The following is a 22,291-nucleotide window of genomic DNA, read 5'->3' as shown; positions in this document are numbered from 1 at the left end:
CCGCAGCCACGAATGGAAATTAAAAGCTCATCTTTGGAGGCAGATCGAAATCAAAATTAAACGATCGTTAGTCAAGCAAACGTAACGTCGAAAATAAAATAAAATAAAAATCAATCATCGATCAATTAAATCGTAATAGGATGACGAACAAGATCAATGAAACAATTGTAATCGAGCTGAAAATACAGCATGATAAAAAGGAAGAGACCCGAAACTCTGGTCGAACGAGATATAATATAATACGAAATATTTAATTAGCATAGATACTAAACAACCCTAATAAATCCTTTCGATATAACACGTATCTTCGCATGTATTAGATTGTTCGAAAAGTTTCTCTCGTTTTATGAGGAAATAATAGACGCACAGCGTTTTTCGTTGTATATTATTTTATCGAATTACGTATGATCCATTTTGTTCTATCAAATTAAAGATCGTCCGACAGATTAGGTTTCATGTTTGCACAAACCAGATTTAAACATTAGATTCAGCTAGAATCAAACATACGATAATCGCTTATTATTCACGTTATAGTACCACGCCAGAATAATTTACTTACAATTCTCAATGAGAAATTGTAAAATTCTTCCAAATAAAAAAACAATGTTTGTATAAAGATGCGTTGTTGTAAAAGACGTGTCTGTAGAGGAAAGACACTTTTCGGACAATCTAATACACGGGTATCTATGAGCGTGCAGTATCATCGGCGAGCAACTTCCAGCAACACATTGGGTATAAGACAGACTGGAGAATTAATTTAAATTCCGTTTTAAGGACTTTCTTATACTTTAGTATACTTACTCGTAAAGTTATCACTGCGAATGGAAAATTCATGTCATTACTAAAAAATATTTTTTATTTTTCTCAAACACCCTCTTCTTTCATCGCCCTACAGAAATAAATACGAATACAGTTTCTTGCGAAGTGAATTTCAACGGTTTTCACGTAGAGTCGTTCAACCAGAATTGACAGAGTGAGAGTATAAAAAGGCCAACCATACAGTGGTAACCGTGAAGTCGTAAACCCTTTCTTTTCATCGCCCTACACAAATAAATACAACTACACCTCGTTGTCGGTTCAATTTCGGTGGTTTTCACGTTGAATCTTACAACCAGGATTGACCGGACAACCCAAGTATAAAGATACAAAACGCATAGTGGTACAAAAGGGGCAATCGTTAATTGTTTAGAGCCATTATTTTCAGCGTGTACACAATAGCGAAGCGGATAAAAAATGGCCCCTCTGTGAGTTAAGATTCGTAGGAGGCAGCAGCGACGATCAACGGCGCAGGTTCCACGATGATCTCCTTCCACGAGGAAAAGCCTTGCCGAAGTCTGCCGCCCCACCGCAGGCACCCCCACCCCCTCGTTCACGATATTCCTCGTGAAAACCGGCCGCATTTCGTCGCGAGTTCTCGGAAAGCGCGCACACCAAACCAAACGATCCCGATCGCAATAACCGTTGTTACGTTGATCGTGAAAATCCTATTGTATCGAAACGCCATGGTAATTACGCGTGGATCAACAGCAATCGTTCGACGATCATCGCTGTACATTTAAAATAGAAGAGAAAGTATAATTTATGGCAGCTACGAGTGATTGGACGAAGAGAAGGTGGTTGGTTCTCTTACATACGTAATCTCAATTACCGATGTCTCATTAAAATAATATTTACTTATAAACGGTGAATTACGAGTAATAGTTCGAACGTAAGTAGTAAAGAAGGAGAAAATTTCAGATCGAAGGGAATCGAACGAAAGAGAAAAGGATCGAGAATCGCTAAAAATCGGTTGGCCCTTTAAATTTTCGTGTCGTGCAAGCTGAACCGGCGGACAAGTAAACTGATAGAGGGTTGATTCGTCGTTGTCTCGGATGAATCATGCACGTCGTTGTCTCGGATGAAACACGCACAGGCACGAGTGAAAGAACCTACGATCAATTTGCACACGTTCCAAAGGAATCGAGGAATCTGTCAGAACCCTTTGATCCGCTCTTGGTCGCAGCGCTCCGGCTGTCAACATCGATACGTCGAACGCAGCTGCTCAGGCAATACGCGTTGACGTCTGTTCAAACAGCCAGATTCCGATGTACTTAAGTCCTAACCTACTGCTACTCACAGTGTATTTATAACGAACACGTGTTTTTCGAAGTCGTTGACAAACACCGTGACTTAATCAACCGATCGAACGATCGACTCTTCAAAGAAGTTGAAGCAACACGGTTCGAAGCTGAACAACGTACCGTGGATCGTTCGTAATCAAGTTGCATAATAGCAGTATGCTGAAACAGCCGAGTTCCATGCAATTGAAACTGACGCCTGTAAACGAAACGATCGCAATACCTGTACACGAAGAACTCCTTGAAATGTCTCAACGTCTCCGAGATTGACTTTGTCACCGTGACGCGAGATCGATTTAACAGTTTCGCTCTTTACGCGACGCCTTTCATTGTTTCACTGACTGTAAACCGCGTGTCCGATGTTTTGTAAATTGGTTATCCATCGAATGTCGTGCGATGCTTCCTGGTTCATATCGACCGGAATATTTCGATCAAGCGGCGCGTCGAAAGGTCGCAGCAAGTGAATGCTATGTACGAGTAGAGAAGCGTGATCGCATGGATCGAATGGATTGAAGTCATTTCATGGGATATCGGAATAATGTCAAACTGATATCGGCCGAATTTTACGGATGATAGATCATAATCGTCGAAGTGGAAATAGTAGCGTCGTATGAAGCAGCATCGTACGAATCCTTGCTGAACGATCCTTAAGCAGATACTCCACGGATCGGTGAGTTGCATCCTGCACGTGTTCAGTTATCTTAAATTTGCCATGGGACTGAAACTGATACGAACTTAGACTCTTAAAGCTGTTATCTTCGACAGAATCGACAAAATTGTTTGAACGTGTAGCTGAATCGGCGAGATTAAAAGATGGAAAGAAACTCGACGAATAAAGACGAAAGTACAAAGAACGTTAGGATCTTTCGCGCGTGTGCAAAACGAAAATTTCTTTCAATACGTCTCGTTGGAGTAGAATGAAACTGTTTCTCAAGTATAGTATCTCGCGATTCTCACGACTTGTATTCTTGCACCGTAAGATTTTTAGATGTTTCTTGAAAAAGTAATCCAACGTTTCACTATCGTCGCAGCTAACTTCGTCGAGTATCTCAGGTTCCCATTCGCGATTACGTCGCAGCTCGTACGTTAGTAAACGCGACCTGTCGAATTAAAAAATAAAGAAGACAGAAGTACATCGTACACGTACGCCGATTAGAAACGCACTTTCAGTGATCAGAGATTTTTCCTTCTTCCAAAAAATAAAGTTACCATCGACGTTTGTCGAAGATGTAGTAGAAAGAAATACGAATCCAAAGAAGTATACGTAGTTTTGAGTCTCTAGACACATGCAGAAGCCACGTAAGTTCTACATTAGCTTTGCTGAGTTAGTGTAAGAGTAGCCAAAGAGCTATGGGAAAAGATTGTTTTGCGTTTTAACCCTTTCCACTTTGACGATGTTACGTGGAAGCCGAAACTTGTTAGTTTATATCGTGCACGTGAATACCACACGTGAAAAATATGATAAGTCCGTTTCTGTTGAATTTGACTTTTATGTAACATAGCGAACGAAGAGAAGTATTTTGATATAAAATAGCTGAAGAAGGGAATAACCTGATAGATTCAAGATATGCGAGTCTTCTAAAAATAAATGATAAATTCAAGGTATTCCGTGGGAAACGAATAACGTCAGTCTAGATATTATGTTAGCGTAAAATGAAAGTCTGTCAGATGTTCGGGTGACAAAAGCACGCATTTAATTCCAAAATTAAATGTGAAGATAGTTTCGATGTGCAATTGATCGACAACAAGTTGAATTAAATTGCATAAAAGACAGAAAACACGACTTGTGTTTTTCACCTGTGACTTTCACACGAATACACAGATATATACAACACATATTGAAGCACACAAAATATATAAAATACTTGAAGAACTTCACTTTCGACAGGTTTCTCGATTACTTAGGTGTTTGATTAGTACTTAACGTCGGGAAAATAAACGACTTATTTTCACTTTATTGCTGCAAACCAACGCTATGCATCGTAACGCAATTAAAAACACGAGCACCGTGGCAATTTTTGCCCGCGAATGGAACAGTTCCGAATAACACTGGAAAGAAAGCTGGGCCGAGCTTCTGAAAGACACATTTTTGCCAAAAAAATTCGATGACTCGGCGAAAACGCAAAACGGTGATACACGAAAATTATACAATCGAAGAAACACATTATTCTTGTACTTTTCGTACTTTCTTCAACGATTCTCGTCGATCTTCTGCGCATTTCGCAGAAATAAGTTTTTAAAAATATACCTTCGACAAGTTTATAATGACACGTCTAATCGTTCGATTTAATTCAAACGTTTGCCAACTTTTATCTTCTGTTCGCAAGGAAAAACATAAATATTTAATGTTTATTGCTAATAATTATTTTTTCCAATATATGAAAATAGTTTGCGTTGATAAATACTCTCCGTAATTCAAACATAAAACGCGTGCTTCACGTGTTTCTACGCGTTCGCGTGCTTCCACGCGATCACGTGTTTCCACATATTCAACATGTGTACGTTACACGGAAAATATCCCATTCGCTTTTTAACTATACATTCGAAACGTAGGAATTTGAATGATATGCAAGGTTGTGCCAAATAACATGTAGATATTATATATCGCTTGATACATTCGCTTCGATGCAATGCAAAACGTATAAATAATTAAGAACCAACGTGTAAACAATTCTGAAAAAGCTATTTGGAATGTTAAAAATTAACTGAGGCAGATAAGAAAATGATAATCTCGATATATCTCTTAATTCTTGAGAGAAATTCTTGTTTACATTTCAAATTATAACTTCTACTGGAGAAGTCAGTGTTAAAAAGTGACAGTACTATCTAGTGAATTATTGTGCATTAATGATTACGATAATGTTAAGGCAAAAACAATGGTAAATATCTTGAACTTTTTCCATTTGAAGAGAATTTTAAAGCTTATTCCAACAATGAAATTGAACTTCATTCAGCAGCCACATTTTTACACCGAATAGGTAGCTTATACCGATTAGCATAATTTCCCATATTTCTCGAATATTATACCTTTTTTTCCATTCACCTGTTCTATAATACTTTCACGATTTCATTGTAACAACGTCACTTTTCGTTTTAAAGCATTAAAATGCTAAAATATTTTATTTTGCCTAAGCAGATTCAATAAAAATCCCTTTTCCAAAGATGAAAGAAGCACGGTAGCGTCTCGCGAAAGCGGAACTCTCCGAGGATCGCCAAGGAAATCGCATGAACGTCGAAATCTTTTCTTCTCTAAGAAGAAAAACTTCCGTTGGATTTTCATTAATGAAATTTGTCCGAATACTTTCGATTGCTCTCGACAGTCTTAATAGGATATTTCACTAGAAATTTTTTAGAAGTCTTCCGTTTGTCGCGAATCTTTCAAACGATCGTACAATTTCAGACGCCCGTCTTATTTTCGATTTCTATACAATTTGCAAACGCACATGATGAATATTATAAAGGGAAACGTGTCGTTAAAACTGCACGTTATCAATCGACGACAAGGAAAACAATGGTACTATCGGAAAGCAATCGTGCTAACATCACGTTGCATATACGAAAAATACACACAGTGCCGGGCGAAAGTATTCCTACGCCATTGGAAGCGGAACAACATTTTTAAAATTCGATCAAAGGGCTTGAGTTTTTCTGAGAAGTTAGAATCGTTAGTTTATTAGATGACGGGTGAAAAAGCATTTTGAAAAATTTGCAATTGGCCAATATCGCGAGGAAAAAGGTAAAGCTCGCTCTTTACTTGTAATAAAAATTTAAACAATATATTCTGAAGATAGATAGCAGTTACGTACATGTTAAACATTTTATCGAAACAGGTTGATACGAAAACAAACGACAGACATCGAAAGATGTAAGAATCTTTAGATCTTAGGCCGGAAGTCGTGAAAAACTTCCACCACTTTTAACAGCTTTTCTTCGTTTTTGTATATTTGCGAGTCAGTCGTACTCTAAAAATATTGTTCTTCATTTTTCGAAATTAAATTTTGGAAACAACCCTCGAGCAAATTCATATTTTTCGGCAGGTAATTTAAAAAGTGCAGCCTGGGTAAAAGATTGTTTTACCAAATAATGTAACGAGTAGTATACTTTGGATGTTTTTCGTATTTGTGTGTATACCGCGTATTCCGTGCTTCCTCGTAGTTTCGAATTTCTCATAAATAAATAAAAATCCGCAGTTTGCTAGCCAATATGGAGAATATTCGTTCTAAAAGGATATTCGTTGCAACTTTTATACAATTATAAGGGTTTTTCTTTTGGAATCTTTCTGGCTTACATATCAGCAATAATACAGCTTTACTTACGTCTGTCTGAGTTAGAACACGAAACTGCACCGATGTTATAACAATAACAGAACGTGCGAAACGAAAGATTTTCTCCATCTCGTGTCGTGTCAATCACGTTGCCATTCGAACGAACGTTTAAATATTTAACAAGAAACACATTGAAAACATTTTCGCATATAAAAAAATATCGTGTAAATAATTTTATCTTCCGATCAGGTATTGACTCGCCACGCTATTCAAATCCATAATCATCGCTGCTGAAACGATGAAGACATAAACAACGTTAGAACAACGTTGAAAATCGTAAAAAATCCAGTCGGGTAATTAACTTTGTTCGTTCTTCGTATAGCAATTAGCAGCCTTTAGATCGAAAATATAATAAAATCTTTCTGGAATATTCTACAAAATTGAAATGAAATTGAAAATATTCTGCACAACACGCGTGTCACGAATAGGAAAACAGAAATTTTCCTTTGAAAAATCTTTCAACCTTTCACGTACGTAGCTCATCAACTTGTCACTGTGATGAATACGAACTGGTAACAATATTGCTAGCTCCTCCGTAGTTTAGCGCAACACAGTGTTCCAAAAATATATATTCTTCAAACAATCTGAAATGCCAGCTACAATATCGTTCACTCTTTCGTCCGAACGTAAATATGTACGTTCAGAACTCTTTCACGGAATTAAAAAAGATACGTTGACAAAGTAAACTTTCCCCGTTCAATGTCCATACTCTGCCAAAAAATTAAATCGAGCGAATGCAGATTTTTAAGAACGTATTTTGCAATACGATCTTTACCGTCCTTTTCGTCGTCATCGTCATGGCCGTTATTTGAAATTAAATCCCGCCAGAAGGACATAAATCAGCAACGTGTCCTTTTTTTATCGAATATTACACGGATCATCAGATAAATGTACAAAAGTAGCTAATTAGGTCGGTGTCGTGTTACCTTTTGTTTAAATGCCGAGATATCTTGTTTCGTTGTATTTTCGATGACGACGAGTCTGGTAGAAAATATGATTAACGGAGCAGCATAGAAGCAAACAGGTACTCTACTCTCTATCGCTCACCATCGCGCATTTCCGTGTCGTCTTATTTCTATATGCATTGATATATACGTATGAATGATCATCAGAAATAATCAGTCAGGCCTGCATTCCCTTGCCTTTCAAGGCAACTGATCTTTTCAGTTTTATATTATACTTTGTATAATATTTCTTTCGAAGAGTTTCGTAACTGTATATAAGTAAAAACCACAAGCTCGTTCTTAATTACAAATTTCAGGATAACGGTTAGAACAAGTACAAGATTAACTTTGATATTCTTCTTCGCGATAATTACTTGCGCGAGATCGATCAATTAAAAGAGAAATGAGATGATGAAGTTTCACAGGAATATTTTTCCACAAAGGAAATTTATAGGAAGGCGAATCGTGCGTTGATCGATTAACGAATTAATGCGAGAGAAATCTCTGCGTCTGTGTCTGCTTTAGGACAAAAATTCCAGTTCAATTGAAATAAAATCCTTCGGAAAATAATTTAGAATTGACTGGCTGAGAATCATAATGGCATAGGATCAACCAATTGCTAGTGTTCGGAAAATGGTTCTGCGTTTATTATTACGAATAATCCATTACATTCGTTCGTGAATAGAAACGTATCGTGACAGAGAATCGAATTATAATTTAATTAATTATGAAAATATAAAGGTACGATGCTTTTAAGTTGCTAAATACGAAACTAAACTCAGCTTCTCAAAGTTGCTACTTTCATCTCTGTCGGTTCCAAGCCGCCAATTAATTCTCCTACTGTCTGTGAACGACAAAGAATATTAACGATTCTTTGCTAGAGGAATAGTTTCTCGTCAATGTGAGCCTCTTTGTCATAAAATTTCCTTCTGTCAACCAAAGAACCAAGAGCTTCGCTTCGTTCGTTCGAAGAATATTGTTGTGTCCAACCCACACAACACAGACACTTATATCAAAGTGGTGTTTGCGCGCTCGCGTTACGTTGGCCAAATGGCATAATAGCGTTAATAAGCACAAAGTGCATATTGTAGCTAGGCAACACGGCAGTAACAAGTATTGTCAGTGTGCCTCTTGTGACCCGCGGTAATACAACGCTTCGCCACGGACCGATACTCGATCGTTATATTATGTGAGTCCGATACAACTTCCTATCGTTTAGCTCGCATTCAATCGCGTTTTCTCTTCCATAGCTCCTGTTCAAAATATTTTATTATACTGCGGAGTACTCGTATATTATAAAGTCGAGCGCGTCAGGTAAATCATTCGCTCGCATTTTCTTTTCTATAACTGCTATAGAAACATACTGTATTATAAAGCGTATTGTAAAGTAGTTAGATCTTTTAAAAAGCATCCGCGTTACAAATACGTATCGAAAGCGACGCATTGATTCCAGTCTGTATATTTTCTAGGGAAGAAACGAGAAGGAAAATCCAAATCGATGGCGAATGATGAGAAATTCATGGACTGGACGTTATTTTAAATTTTTAAGTCTGCAAGAAGTATTTTCTGAAATCTATTCGTGAGAGGGAAATATTCGACTGTAAGGTAGAAAGAGTCAGATGATATATTATACGCATTATCGTAAATATCCAAATAATTAAATACGAAAATAATTGCTGGAAAATCGTCAGACACCGATGCTGTTCTCAACGAACGCGCCTTTTACGCGCCTGACATCGACCCGACTGACGCAGGAAACTTAAACGAGAAATAAAGCGAAAAGCGACAGGGCGTAGACGAGAATTGAAAGGATACAGCGCGTATTGTTTGTATAAAAAACAAGGTTTTTATTTCCCTGGCACAAAATAGTATTGCAAACAGAGGTATTGTAGTATTCGCGCGATCTGCATTGTATAAACTGTTTTGAAATTAATAGAAAGGAAGGTTTTATTAAAACTGCCATTCAGCTCTGATTCTTAACGAATAAAGAACAGTGGAGTGCTGAACATCTCGCTACGGATGAAATGACAAGATTTTAAAAAAAGGACGATTCTCCCGTTCATTTCACTATCGTTTCACTATCGACGTGTGATATTTGCAAACAAGACGCTTTATTTCTATCACTTTCCTCCAGTTTCAAAGAAATTTCGCATGACAAATCGAGATATTACAGGCTTCAGAGCATCCTATAAATCGCATCGTTTGTTTCATGTTCCCTCCCAAGGAAATACAGGCAATCTGACGTTTCTGAGACGTTTCTCATTCGCGATTCTTTATGGTTCTTCTTTCTCTTCGGCACAAAATTCTCGTACCATTTTCTAGCACGATTATTTAAATTCTCCGAACAACACCAAAATAATTCTTCGAGTCAGCCATGCGTAACGTTCACGAAAATATGCAAGCACATCCCTTTTTCCATCGTTTTAATTGGAATACCATACGATATCGCTGCAACATTTTAGAATGCGATATTGGTTATTGATCTTCTCGTAACTGAAGTTTCAGTTCTTATGAGTGAAGAGCTGAACTTATAAGAACTAAAGTTTAGTTCTTGTAACTGTAAAGCGAGAACTAAAACAAGATGAAAACGGGTATAAGTATGAACATACCTTGGGTTCACATTGTGGTTTTAATATTGTTCAAACAGATCGAATTACTTTATGACAGTATTATTATTATTATATTATCATATCGTTATCCGTTTACATATTTGTACGCGCCTGTAGAAAGGAGATCGAATTTCAAGCATATTACAATTTCATATATAATAAAATATTGTTTTTAAAATGTTATACATGTTCTAAACGATATCGTCGATTGGACGGTAATTTGATAAACATACAATTTATTCATTAATAATTTCATGAATATTCGTTTCGCAGATACACCGCGCATACAATATATGTAATATAATACAACATGACATTAACTGTATCAGCTGCGTATCATTTATGTAAAATTATCGTTCATCATGACATTAGTAGTAATTAAATGAAATCAATAAGTAGCGATATTAATCTTATGCGCAATTTCGAAAATATTATATTTATTATATTTTATGTATACTGTAACGAATGGTACGTTTATATTATCATTAATTTCCTATAGTCAGACTGCGTATGTTTATTGAATATATATGAAGCGTTTAAGGATGCATAAAATTACAAAATGCACATAATATGAAAATCCGCATATCCAATATCTAAAATAAAACGCACGTTGTGTATATCAAGTAGTTGAAACGAACCTCTACTTACATTTCATTTCTTTCGCTACTTATTTTGATAGAAATATGAACCTGCATGAACATCCACGGTTGTCTTATAATATAAAATTATAGAAAGCACGCAGCAATATCAAAACACATTTAAAGAACAAATTATGTGTACAAATTATGTCGTCAAATAAATTTTACGATGGGATATTGTAGAAGCAGATGGTACGATAGAACTTGAAACGCAAACGTACGACATAATTTCGGGGACAGATATCGTATCCACATCACGTATGGTAATTAGCATCAAACTTAGAACATTTGATTGTTACCCTGGCTGCAGTATCAACATACCACGCATATGCATACTTAATGCATCGTTAGCATAGCTCTTATACACGGAACGTAACTTTCCATAAGATCATAGATCCCGAATTCGAATATGCAGAAATTCTACAACTTAATGAGGTTTCGAGAGTTACTAACGTCTGAGCGATTTAAATTCAATAATTTATGTATTAAACGGTGTATGATTTAAATTTCGCAGGCCCAAAGACAAATTTCAGGTTTCAGCGTCGCTTCAGGATATTTGTCCCTTGCAGTCTAACAAGCATAAAATATTAACAACTCTAACTCTAATTAGGATTAGATGAAGGCGAGCTCATGTTTCGAAACGATTTTTCCAGGAATATCTCGCGCAATTGAATTTCACGATGTGAAATAAAATAAATAGAAGCTACCAGAAGATTCAACAACATCGAGAACATTTATTGCACGTTTCCAAACTAACGTAACGAACAAGTTGGAATATACGTAATCGCTGCTAACAACGTGCAGTCTCGTTTAGGCAACAACAATCTGAACAATTTCCATTTACGTTTTGAACATCGCGATATTGTAATTCCAATACTCGATAATGCGAAACAAAGTTATACTCAACTTATGTCGTTGACCCGCATTCCATATTAAACAGATAGCATTAGACATTAGGAAATGCAATTGGTCGAAACGTAGTTTAGTCCTTTTGTCGTTTCCATTGCGAATGTTTCGTGTCTTTGTCTAACCGAGACTGCGTTTACTATGGCAACTTAATCACTTGACACAATTTTCTCGAGTACTGCAAGGCATGTTATGAACTTTGTATGAGAATTTCTGGTTCATTTAGTCGCAGACATCGTAGATAAATTCAAGCAGCTTAAATTAAAATTTAAAAAATTCTACTGGTTCATTAGCAGACGTTCCAACTTAAGCGTGCAGAGTAAAATAATGCTATATAAAGCCATATTAAAACCTGTTTGAACGTATGGGATTCAACTATGGGGAACAGCGAGTAATTCCAATATAGAAATTCTCCAACGATTCCAATCAAAAGCTCTAAGATTCTTAATAGATGCACCTTGGTATGTTACCAACGAAACAATACATCGCGACCTTAAGATACCTACAGTTAAAGAAGAATTATGCAAATTCAGTAATAGATATAACATAAGAATTAACAACCACCAAAACCCACTTGTTACTCAATTACTTGACACGACGGATCAGATCCGCAGGCTAAAAAGACATTACCCTCTAGACTTAAACATTAGATTCAGCTAGAATCAAACATACGATGATCATTCATTATTCACGTTATAGTACCACGTCAGAATAATTTACTTATAATTCTCAATGAGAATTGATTGTAAACTACTTCCAAATAAAAAAAAATTTAGTCGCAGAAACATGTATACACGTTAGTACATGTGTAATAGGAATTCATTAAAATAAATCATTGCAACTATAGATACGCGTTCTTAAATAAACTTACATATTTTTCTATTGCACTACACATTAACACTTTGACTGCCACGTTGGTCATATATATATGACCGACCACGGTTTCTCCTGTGACGCCACGGTGATCATTGGTGAATGGAGCTCTTGAACTTTTTACAATTGTAAAAATTGTGTGAAAATTGACAATTAGGGCATTTTGAATATAACCGATAAATAGAAGATACTTTGAAATAAAAAGTGCCCCATTGAACAATGGAACATTCTTATTAGAACATCAATAAAAAAAAAAATGAGGACAAATGTTGCATCTAACGGTGCACTGTGTTTGCATCCATATCTTTGAGGGGTAATCTACGAATATTATTATAAACACAGCTTAGAAAATAATCGTAAATGCTGCTTTATAATCGTATAATTGAAGTTAGAAGTGTGCACATACCTTACTATTATATATAGAACGAGCAAATACTGTTTACTAATATCCTCTACACGTTTCAACAATATATTCTGCACGTTTTGCTTACGACGAAATAACGAACCCGAATGGTTTGTTGAAATAAACGAAGCCTTGTTATAATATGTGGCTATCAACTGTTACCAAGGCGCCACGATGGTCATCCGTGACCACCAATAAGATAAACGGTCCATTGGGGAACAATGTTGCCTTACATCGTCAATTTATTATTATTTTGCCATTATATGCTTTGAATAATAAAAATACTCCCGTGACATCCTGAGCGAAACATGCGATTTTAGCGTGACAGTCAAAGTGTTAAGATAAGTGTTCGTATACGTGCAATTTTAATCAAAATTGATGTTACGAACGTTGCCTATAATGAAACGCGTTCGATTTAAAGTAAAGAACAAAAATTCACAATATGGTGCAGGAAGAATGCGGAATTCAAAGATATCGCAATAAACGTTTGCCTGAATATCGATACATGTAGGTGTACCGATAGTGGAACAATGTGATCCGCCCATTCCCTTGACATTCTTCAGACACGTTCCTCCTAGCAAGAATATTTTCTTTTACGCTCGCGTACGTCATTAAATATTTATTTAAATTGGAAAAGTTCATCGTAGAAACTTAATAAAGTTGTTCCCTTCAAATCAATTTTCTGCATAAATATTGGTTAATTATGGAATCGTTGTCAAAATTGACAGAATAATCGGATTCTATCAGATAATAGAGGTAGCTGTTATTTTGACAAAACTTCAACGCTGTTATCTTAATAATATACGGTTTTGAAATTCAGTTAAAATCGAACATTGTTGAACTATTAATTGAATGCTAAAATCTTTATTACAATGCACACAACAGTTTTCAAAAGACTTCGCAACAATACATATCATGTAGCGTTGCAAAATTCAGACAAATGCCTGAAAAATACGAATTTTTGAAACACGTTAGTATATTATTGGAAATCCCAACATTACAAAAGAGCGAGCATCGTTGTGATACTGTTAAAAAATTGTACATTTCATAGGATCGTAACAAAACGTTAAAATATTCTTCTTCCAAATTCCGAGAATATCGACAAAAATTATAGAAAAATTCCGACCGAAATTATTCCAAAGGGTAAAAAATACATCAAAAGAAGTTACGATGATACTGTAAATCTTGAAACATAATTTGAGAAATCTGCGACTGCTATAGTATGAAAAGCGTCGTATTTAATGAGGTTTCACGGCGTAACGAGCATTTTATGAAAGCTCGAAATTGCCCGACGAATGAAAATTATAAAAATCCACAGAAATTCAAGAAAATACGTTTACTTAACTACTATTCTCTTACTTTACTTACCGAGATATTACGTTAAATGCCATTGTTTCACAGAATTCTTCGTATTATCGTCCGTATGTTCGTTATATAATTCATGAAATTTCATCGTATCTTTTATATATTTGATTGACTTGGTATTTAATCGAAAGCAATATCACAGTGATGAAAAGTTCATAAAAATGCAAAGAATAGAAACGTAGCTACGGTTTTAACCGTTGTAGGTATTCCAGGAACAAAAAATGTTCTCTCGATGAAGATAAGTACCAAGTACGCACGTTCAACTATTTTCCATGAAAATTCCAGCAATTTTATTTGTACACTGGATACAAACCCAGAGATAAGGGTGGAAAAAATTTTCGAGCGAACAGTTAACAAAAGTTAGGAAAATCGACATATTCGTGAGATTATTTTGCCTAACGGAGTAACCTAGTTTTCGACTCCCATGACGATGGAATTAACGAAGTTGACGAGGATGGATACTTAATGGCAGTTTCCGCTGTCAGAGGCATGAAAAAAATGAAACGTTGTTTCTTGTTGTTTCGCCTCAAACAAAGGACCCCTAGCCACCTCGTTAAATTCAGAATTTTACCAGCTCGTTTCGAAATACGACGGAAATTCTACCTCTACCAGAGAGTTTGGTATTATGAAAATAAATAAATAAAGTCGATTATGTTCCATCAATACTAAAAGTTGGATATTTGCAAACTTGATAAACGATCGCAGAAAAATTGTGCCCTTTTTGTAGGTCGATAAATCGTACGTACAACTTGCGCCGGCAGAATTTTAACTTTGCGTGTAGCAAGCAACATAAAATTCAATGAATAAATCATGCCCTCGATACTTTCCGCCGCTACGCTTGAGAATACAATTTATCGAGTCTATCGAGTTACGAGACCTGTCTTTTTTTTTTTTTTTTTTTTTCTTTATATAGACAGCTACGAATAATTTTTGTCAGAAAAATTAAAATTAATTAATTACAGGTATATGGTGTCGGTCACGATAAATAATTATAAAGTAACACGACACAAGATAGTTTGTTTGTGCGTCGTGACATAATTGAGAACGAATTACAAAGTTGTATTCTTATTCTTGAATAATTTCTACTGAAATTATTGACGATTATAACTTGTGAATTGTTTTTGGTTTGTTGCAGATAGAATCCATCATCATGAATATCTCATGGTACGACGAAAATGAAGTAATAGAAAATATTTGGCAACCTACGTTCAACAACACGTCAACGATATCCCCGTCGTATGCGAATGGCTCGATATACGATGATTTTGGTACGGATTATGTTATTATTAGTACACCTCGTTATTGAAAACGAGATATGAATGAACATCATTCAAACATGATATAAAGACTGTCAGAGGCTAAACTACCGTTTTCATCCTCATCAATTGCACGTGTTAATTCCAAAGAGCCGCGGAAACCTTTAATAACCGGAATGAAGAACGAAAAAGAACGCATCGTTGCTTTAAAAAAACGAGCATAAAATGGAATTTCGCATCGTGACATTCTTAATATGTCGGAGCGTTCTTTGAGCTTTACGTATATGCAGGTACAAGCATAAGTGTAGTAAAATTCTAAGAAACAATTTCGAGATCAAAGAAATTTCGTCGATAGAAAGTCGATTCGATAAACGAAGAAATTCGTTAGAATTTGATCGAGCATGCAAGTAGAACGTGATTTCGTCTTTCAGTTTCTCAACGATTCAAATTAGAATAACTCTTCCAAGTGATATGCAAATAGGATTAGTAAGAGTGTACACTTATAACAGAACGAAGAACGGGAACTAACCGCTTAGTTGATCGTCGTGGATCGTTTTTAAAGGAATGAACATAGAGTTAAGATCATAAAATTGACGACGAAGGTAGAAATGACATTTTCCTTTATCAAATATCTGTGTTCTTTTATTAAGCTTTACTGACTCTGTCGTCAATGGTAATGAACAGAACTCGGTATAAAATAAAATTATTTAAGTAGCGATTCAAAAGCTTAAACTGGCTTAAAACTTATAGCTCGATAGCTGTAAAATTATTTATTTTACGATGACACGTAATACTGACACTTAAATGGAAGAGAATTTATTTATCATGAACGAAAGAATAATTGTGTTTATATTGTGTTGTATGGTATATAATATTTTCATTCACATATTAAACTATATTAATTAATTAGAGAAATATTGACAGAGTTATACATTTTATCCTAATGAAGCTAAATTTTAACAATGACTAAATGTGTTTTAAGTCATTCACGGTATTTGTTATTTAATTTGCACGAGAAGACTTCGAAGAGAACCGCGGTCTTATTAGATGAAAATATTTCGTATATTCTTAAGCGATGCAAAGAGCCGGAAATTTCCGGCCACTGTTTGTGGCAGAAGTCCGTGGTAACAGTCCACGCAATATCCGAGTCGTACCGTATACAACAAGGAAACTCATTTTCATGCAAGAAATTTTATAAAATAAAACGATCAACGTAGCGTTGATTATTTCAATCAAAATATTTCATTTAGTCATATTTAATTTAACGCTAGAGACATGATAATGAATATCTTGTACATTAAAAAAAAGGCTTACTCTAAAAAGCTTCATGGCGTTAAAAGTTACTCGACTTTATGCTGTTTCATGTTCTTTTTTTCCTGCGAAGAATTACATTTCGTCATTCTGAAAAGAAAGGTAACAATATCTGATCCATTCGAATAACATATTTCCTTCTTTCCGCTTTCTACATTGAACATTCCAGTTTTTTTGATGTTTCTAACAATGAACAAATTGTATTCACTTGATAATCTGTTGATCGTCACGTTCAAGCAGTATCGACATTACAAACATGAATTGCAACTTCAAAGAACTGTAAATTGCATCTCCTTTGTGTAGTGAATTATTCTCGTCTTTTTCAGGTTCGCGCGACGCCGCTATCGAGATCCAAAATCCAATGTTTTTATTCATGAGGCTATCTCGCCTTTAAAAGTTATTCGCGAAAATATTCATACAAATATTCGTTCGCTCGCTTTGAAAACGTTAGTCTGAATAAAAAGAAACGCGCGCGATGAATAGTATGCCTTATCAGAATCGAATCGGAGAGATGGTTTTTGTCGATAAAATCGAGAATGAAAATCGAAAATAAAAATTCTGATACGATCGAATTGTGGAAGCTTTTAATTTATTTCTCTTTGAAAATATACCTCTCGGAGAACATAAAATATACGTATGCGTATCATTTCAGACCGCATAATATTATGTACGTGTATTATCGAGAGATTATTTTTATATCAAATGTCCGATTCGTTTCGATACAATTTAAGGATCCTCGTTAGTTCAAACGTCACTGATTGATTTCAGATGGAAAATACGAAGTTCCAACCGCCATACTCGTTGTCCTCAGCATATCTTACGGAACCATATCGTTTCTGGCAGTAGTGGGAAATTCTCTTGTTATGTGGATAATAGCTACATCCAGGCGTATGCAAAACGTAACGAACTTTTTCATAGCGAACCTGGCATTGGCGGACATTGTTATCGGTTTGTTCGCGATTCCATTTCAGGTAAGAGATTTACTTGATATGTAACTGTGTGTGTTCAGATAAAATCCGAACTAAAATATACATTGTTCTAATCATGAGAAATATTTCTATTAAGTTTCAAGCAGCCCTGTTGCAAAGATGGCTCCTACCACATTTTATGTGCGCATTTTGTCCTTTCGTGCAAATCCTTTCTGTCAATGTCTCGGTTTTCACGTTAACGGCGATCGCGATCGATCGACATCGAGCGGTTTTAAAACCACTCAGGTGCGTCAATCTATTAAAACGGTAGATTATCTAAGTCCTCCAAGTAGACGTACGCCATTCGATTCTTCTGACCATTGTTATTTATATTTCTTTTTCTCTCTTTTAACTCGTGTAACTTGATGTTTCACATTTAACAGCGCGGGACCAAGCAAACTGACCGCCAAAATTATAATCGCTGGAATTTGGTTTCTCGCCTGTAGCTTGGCTACACCAATGGCAATTGCACGTAGGGTTACTATGGTACGAGAAAATTCTATAAGTAAGTTAAACGACAGATCACTTGACTAAACTATCAGAGACTTGCGAATAAGAGACTTTCCATTTTTCATCGATGTATAATACGAATCGTTCATTTTCAAAGTGGTGCAAGTCCATTTTGTGGAAAGATTGAGAAAACAAGGAATTTCCCTACACCTCAATACGGACGTTTTACTTACAGACAATTTATAGTCTAAATCTTTTGTTCTAATCAACCAAAATTTAATAAATCCGTTTTCTGTAATCCGTAGCCTGTACAAACAATCGAGACACCAAATAATCGAAAACAAATGACACCGAAATTAAACAACGGTATATACTTTCTTTTCCCTGTTCTAAAGCAGAGTAGATTAAAGCGTAGAACATGGATTTTAAATAATTCGCTAACTTTAAAAGCGATGTGTGGGTCCGCTCGTAATCCTGAAAAAAGATACTGATCCAGCCAATTTCCAAACAGAACACCATTTACATAATGAATTCGCATCCAATTAAGCGCATAAACACGCGGATGAACTAAGTACACCTTTCAGCAAAAGATTTTCCGATCGATGTGAACGCGAACGCTTTGATACCTGGAAACAAAGGAAAATGAACTTACACCGCTTTGAAAACGAACGATCCATGTACGCGTAACTGATCGATCGTTTCTTCTAATTTCTAATTGACGTAGATGGCGGAGATCGCTACAAACCGTTCTGCATACACGTAAATCTATCCACCAAATCCATGTTCATTTACTCAGGATTATTGGTATTTTTGCAATATGTCACGCCGCTTTCGATTATTTCCTGCGTGTATGCAAGAATAGCGTTAAAACTCTGGGGAAATAAGGCTCCGGGAAATGCCGAGGATTCCCGGGACGCGAATCTAATGAAGAATAAAATAAAGGTACAGCCCTTTTTTTATTACTAATTAACATAAAATCTCCAATTATATTTTCGATTTTTATTATGGAATTTTCCGCTCTTCGTTCCTACAAACGCAATACGTCTACGCGCCGACGCTGCTATGTTTCTCGCGTGGACGTTTAAATAGAAAATAATTACATAAAAAGAGAAATAATTCTATTACAACGATAACGTATTCTCCTACGTTCTCGTATTACGTGCGTATTTTACGTAAACAGCGTAGCTTCGATTTAATTTAAACGTACTTTCGTTGGTTTTATTTAACACAGTTGCGAATTGTTCGTTGCGTTTCAGGTAATCAAAATGTTGATCATTGTAGTAGCACTTTTCGCAATTTGCTGGCTACCGCTTCAAACCTATAACACTTTCCAATATTTTTATTCAGAAATAAACAAGTAAGTAACAGATCGTTATACGCATAGATTATATGTAAAACAGATTACTAAGAGGCGTGATTACAGTTACAAATACATCCATTACATATGGTTCTTTTTCGATTGGCTGGCCATGTCAAATAGCTGTTACAATCCATTTATTTACGGAATATATAACGTAAGTATAGCAAGTTGTACGTTTCGATATCGTTCTACATCTTCTCAGTGTACGAATCTACTTTTAGGAAAAATTTAGAAGGGAATTTCAACAGAGATGTCCTTTTAAATCGCGAAAATGGTCAACTAATCCAGCAATCGATACCACGGATACGGATAAAACACAAAGTACAAGAACCTCCATAAGGTATTCTTTGAAGTATATTTCATAATTGAGCCGCGCAGAAGCCATGCTGATCCGTGAACTAAGACGTAGCGAAGAATAACAACTGTAAACGTTATTTATCAAAAACATGGAAATGTTTACTGAAACGATTGCTTGTACTATCTTTTCTGTAATAATTAAATTTATAAAGAAATAAGTCCCTTGGTTCTTGAGATACTTAATATTGCCAAATTGAAACAGGAAAATTGAAGGATAAGGGGGAAGAGCGAGGAATGTCCATTCATTTTATGACGTTCTCCTTGTTGTTCCCTTTACTCTTCGATTGAGAACCTCATACAAAATGGAGTTGATCAGTTTAACCTTTGAAGGGCCCAATTATTGTACTATTTCTATAAAAGATTCTCTTATTCATAGAAATAAAAAGTAACTAACTTTAAATGTCGTAGATACGAATGGAGGCGTACAATCTCCAATACTTATCCAACTGTATCATCGTTTCATAAAGGTATGTCAGCGAGAGACTCGACTCAGTCGTTTATCGATGATCACCAAAAGAACGTACGAAACAAAAAAGGGATTAATTACTATTTTCGTGGTGAGAACCACTGTTCGCACAAAAACGAGGAACTGTACGTTTTTTCATCCGGAAGACACAAACACACTCAAGACCTCGACACGGAAGAGTTATGCCTATAACCTAGAGAGTTTAACGATTTGCTTATCGATTAATTTAAATAGTATTAACAACGAGATGTATTTTGTTCAAAGTGCAAAATTTGCACGATTCGTTTGCATATGTAATATGCAAACAAAGGTAAACCAATAGATGTAACAAGGTAGTAGTTCTATTAATTGATACTAATAGAGGATAATTTTTCCACATATCTTATAGTAACTTGTGAAACAAACGTCTAATTAATCGCGTTTTCTTTTCAGTTCTTCTAATCATTGCTCAAGTTTTTCTACGACTTAAATGTGATAAACATTTGTCTAGCATTTATTAGATTCCTGATGTGTATATAAGTACATATATATGTGCGCGTACACAAATATTAGTGCACCTTTTTATTTTCTTTATATTTAATGAATAACAATTTCTCAGTGAACTACTAAAAATATTCTTGAAAAATTCTAAAATCTTGATAGAAATACTTAGTTGTAACGAATATGCAACGGTGAATATTTTAAAAATAATTAGGATAATTGAAGAAATATTTTATTTCCTCCTGATTAATTTCTTTTTTAGGATCACAGTTATTAAAGTTTACAAAGAAGTTCCACGCAATATGTAAGGCTGTGAAACATTTATTAGAGTAACGTCTTTTTGTTACTGTTCATTATTATAAGTTTAAGCATTTTTTTTTATGTAAAAATGAAACTTTTTCGCAACGATAATAAAATGCTAAATATCTCTTGATTGAATGATAATTTACATTTAAGTTGATAATTGGAAAAAGCATTCAAAAGTATTAAACATAAACATTATCTTTAAAACTTTTAAATAGATACTTTGAAAAGATATTAAAATTACAGTTAAGGTGATTATTAAAAAATTTTGTTGTAATAACAATTAGCTATATTTTTGACTAATAATTCTAATTTCCATCTCACCACAGATTAAAGATATACGACGTGTCCTTCAACAAATTACTATTTCATTAGTACATACATACATATTATGTAAAATTGTAGCAACAAACAGGGTAATGAAGAGTTTAGTCTCTGAAGTTATTTGTTCAAATGATCATGTACATAACAATGATAAATAAAAAAAACAGAATATTATTTCAACTTAATTAAATGTTAAAATTGATGTAATTTATCATGCTACAATAATAACAAAATGTTTCTAGTCAATAAATGAATTTTTGTTGAAACATAACATGTTACATAAAAAAAATTTGTAATACAGAAACTTCTTTTCCTATCAAATAAAATGTTGCTGTATAATTTCAAAGACGTACTATACAGATAAGTAATTTTAATATGACACTTTTTGTTTTATGATAAAGAATTGTGAAATAAAATTCATTATTTTCCTTAAAAAATAACAATAAGAATTTACTACACAATCAAATCCTGTTTGCAAACTTCCTTATTCCCATACATTTATATTTTCTTGTAGATCATAATATCAGAGACAATAATATACCCAAGGTATCAAATACTTTATTATAAATATATATAAAAGTACATTCATTTAATACATTTGATTTAAAAACTACTAATATTGTATCATTATCAATAAAAAATATAAAATATCATTTATCACAAGATATTATAAAAAATAAAGTTCTATCTCATGCAGCATATTAATCAAAATTCATATTATTACGTCGTTCAATATCTTTAATCTCTAACATATCTGTTTTAAGATGCAATTTCATTATTTCCCGCCAAATGTCCATTCTATGTTGTTCATTATCAATTCCAAGTCTCAATAAAAT

At 34.8% G+C, this 22,291-nt stretch overlaps 2 protein-coding genes across 11 annotated transcripts in view; one reads left to right on the top strand and one right to left on the bottom strand.

Annotated features, from left to right (window-relative positions):
• LOC126871409 (prisilkin-39-like) overlaps nucleotides 1–22,291 on the bottom strand; it is a 35,851-nt gene that overhangs the window by 12,811 nt on the left and 749 nt on the right. The gene's annotated exons all lie outside the window — the stretch shown is intronic.
• Nucleotides 1,394–21,952, top strand: LOC126871408 (RYamide receptor-like). Of its 9 annotated transcripts, none has more exons than XR_007691643.1 (12): nucleotides 8,443–8,575; nucleotides 8,856–8,991; nucleotides 15,316–15,448; nucleotides 17,516–17,718; nucleotides 17,813–17,961; nucleotides 18,099–18,220; nucleotides 18,890–19,107; nucleotides 19,422–19,522; nucleotides 19,589–19,679; nucleotides 19,747–19,865; nucleotides 20,291–20,658; nucleotides 21,091–21,952. XR_007691643.1 is itself a non-coding variant. In XM_050630179.1 (12 exons), the coding sequence occupies exons 4-12, from the start codon at nucleotides 15,331–15,333 to the stop codon at nucleotides 20,538–20,540; spliced, it is 1,371 nt and encodes a 456-aa protein (XP_050486136.1). In that variant the 5' UTR covers nucleotides 8,501–8,575; nucleotides 8,637–8,700; nucleotides 8,856–8,991; nucleotides 15,316–15,330; the 3' UTR covers nucleotides 20,541–21,952. The 9 variants fall into 9 exon arrangements, 5 of the variants coding, with proteins under 5 accessions (XP_050486135.1, XP_050486134.1, XP_050486137.1 ...); XR_007691642.1 differs by having other exon boundaries at nucleotides 20,781–21,952; XR_007691641.1 differs by having other exon boundaries at nucleotides 20,291–21,019.

Source organism: Bombus huntii, chromosome 11, assembly GCF_024542735.1.
Source record: "Bombus huntii isolate Logan2020A chromosome 11, iyBomHunt1.1, whole genome shotgun sequence".
Taxonomy (NCBI): Eukaryota; Metazoa; Arthropoda; class Insecta; order Hymenoptera; family Apidae; genus Bombus; species Bombus huntii.
This window is presented reverse-complemented; position numbering and strand designations above follow the sequence as displayed.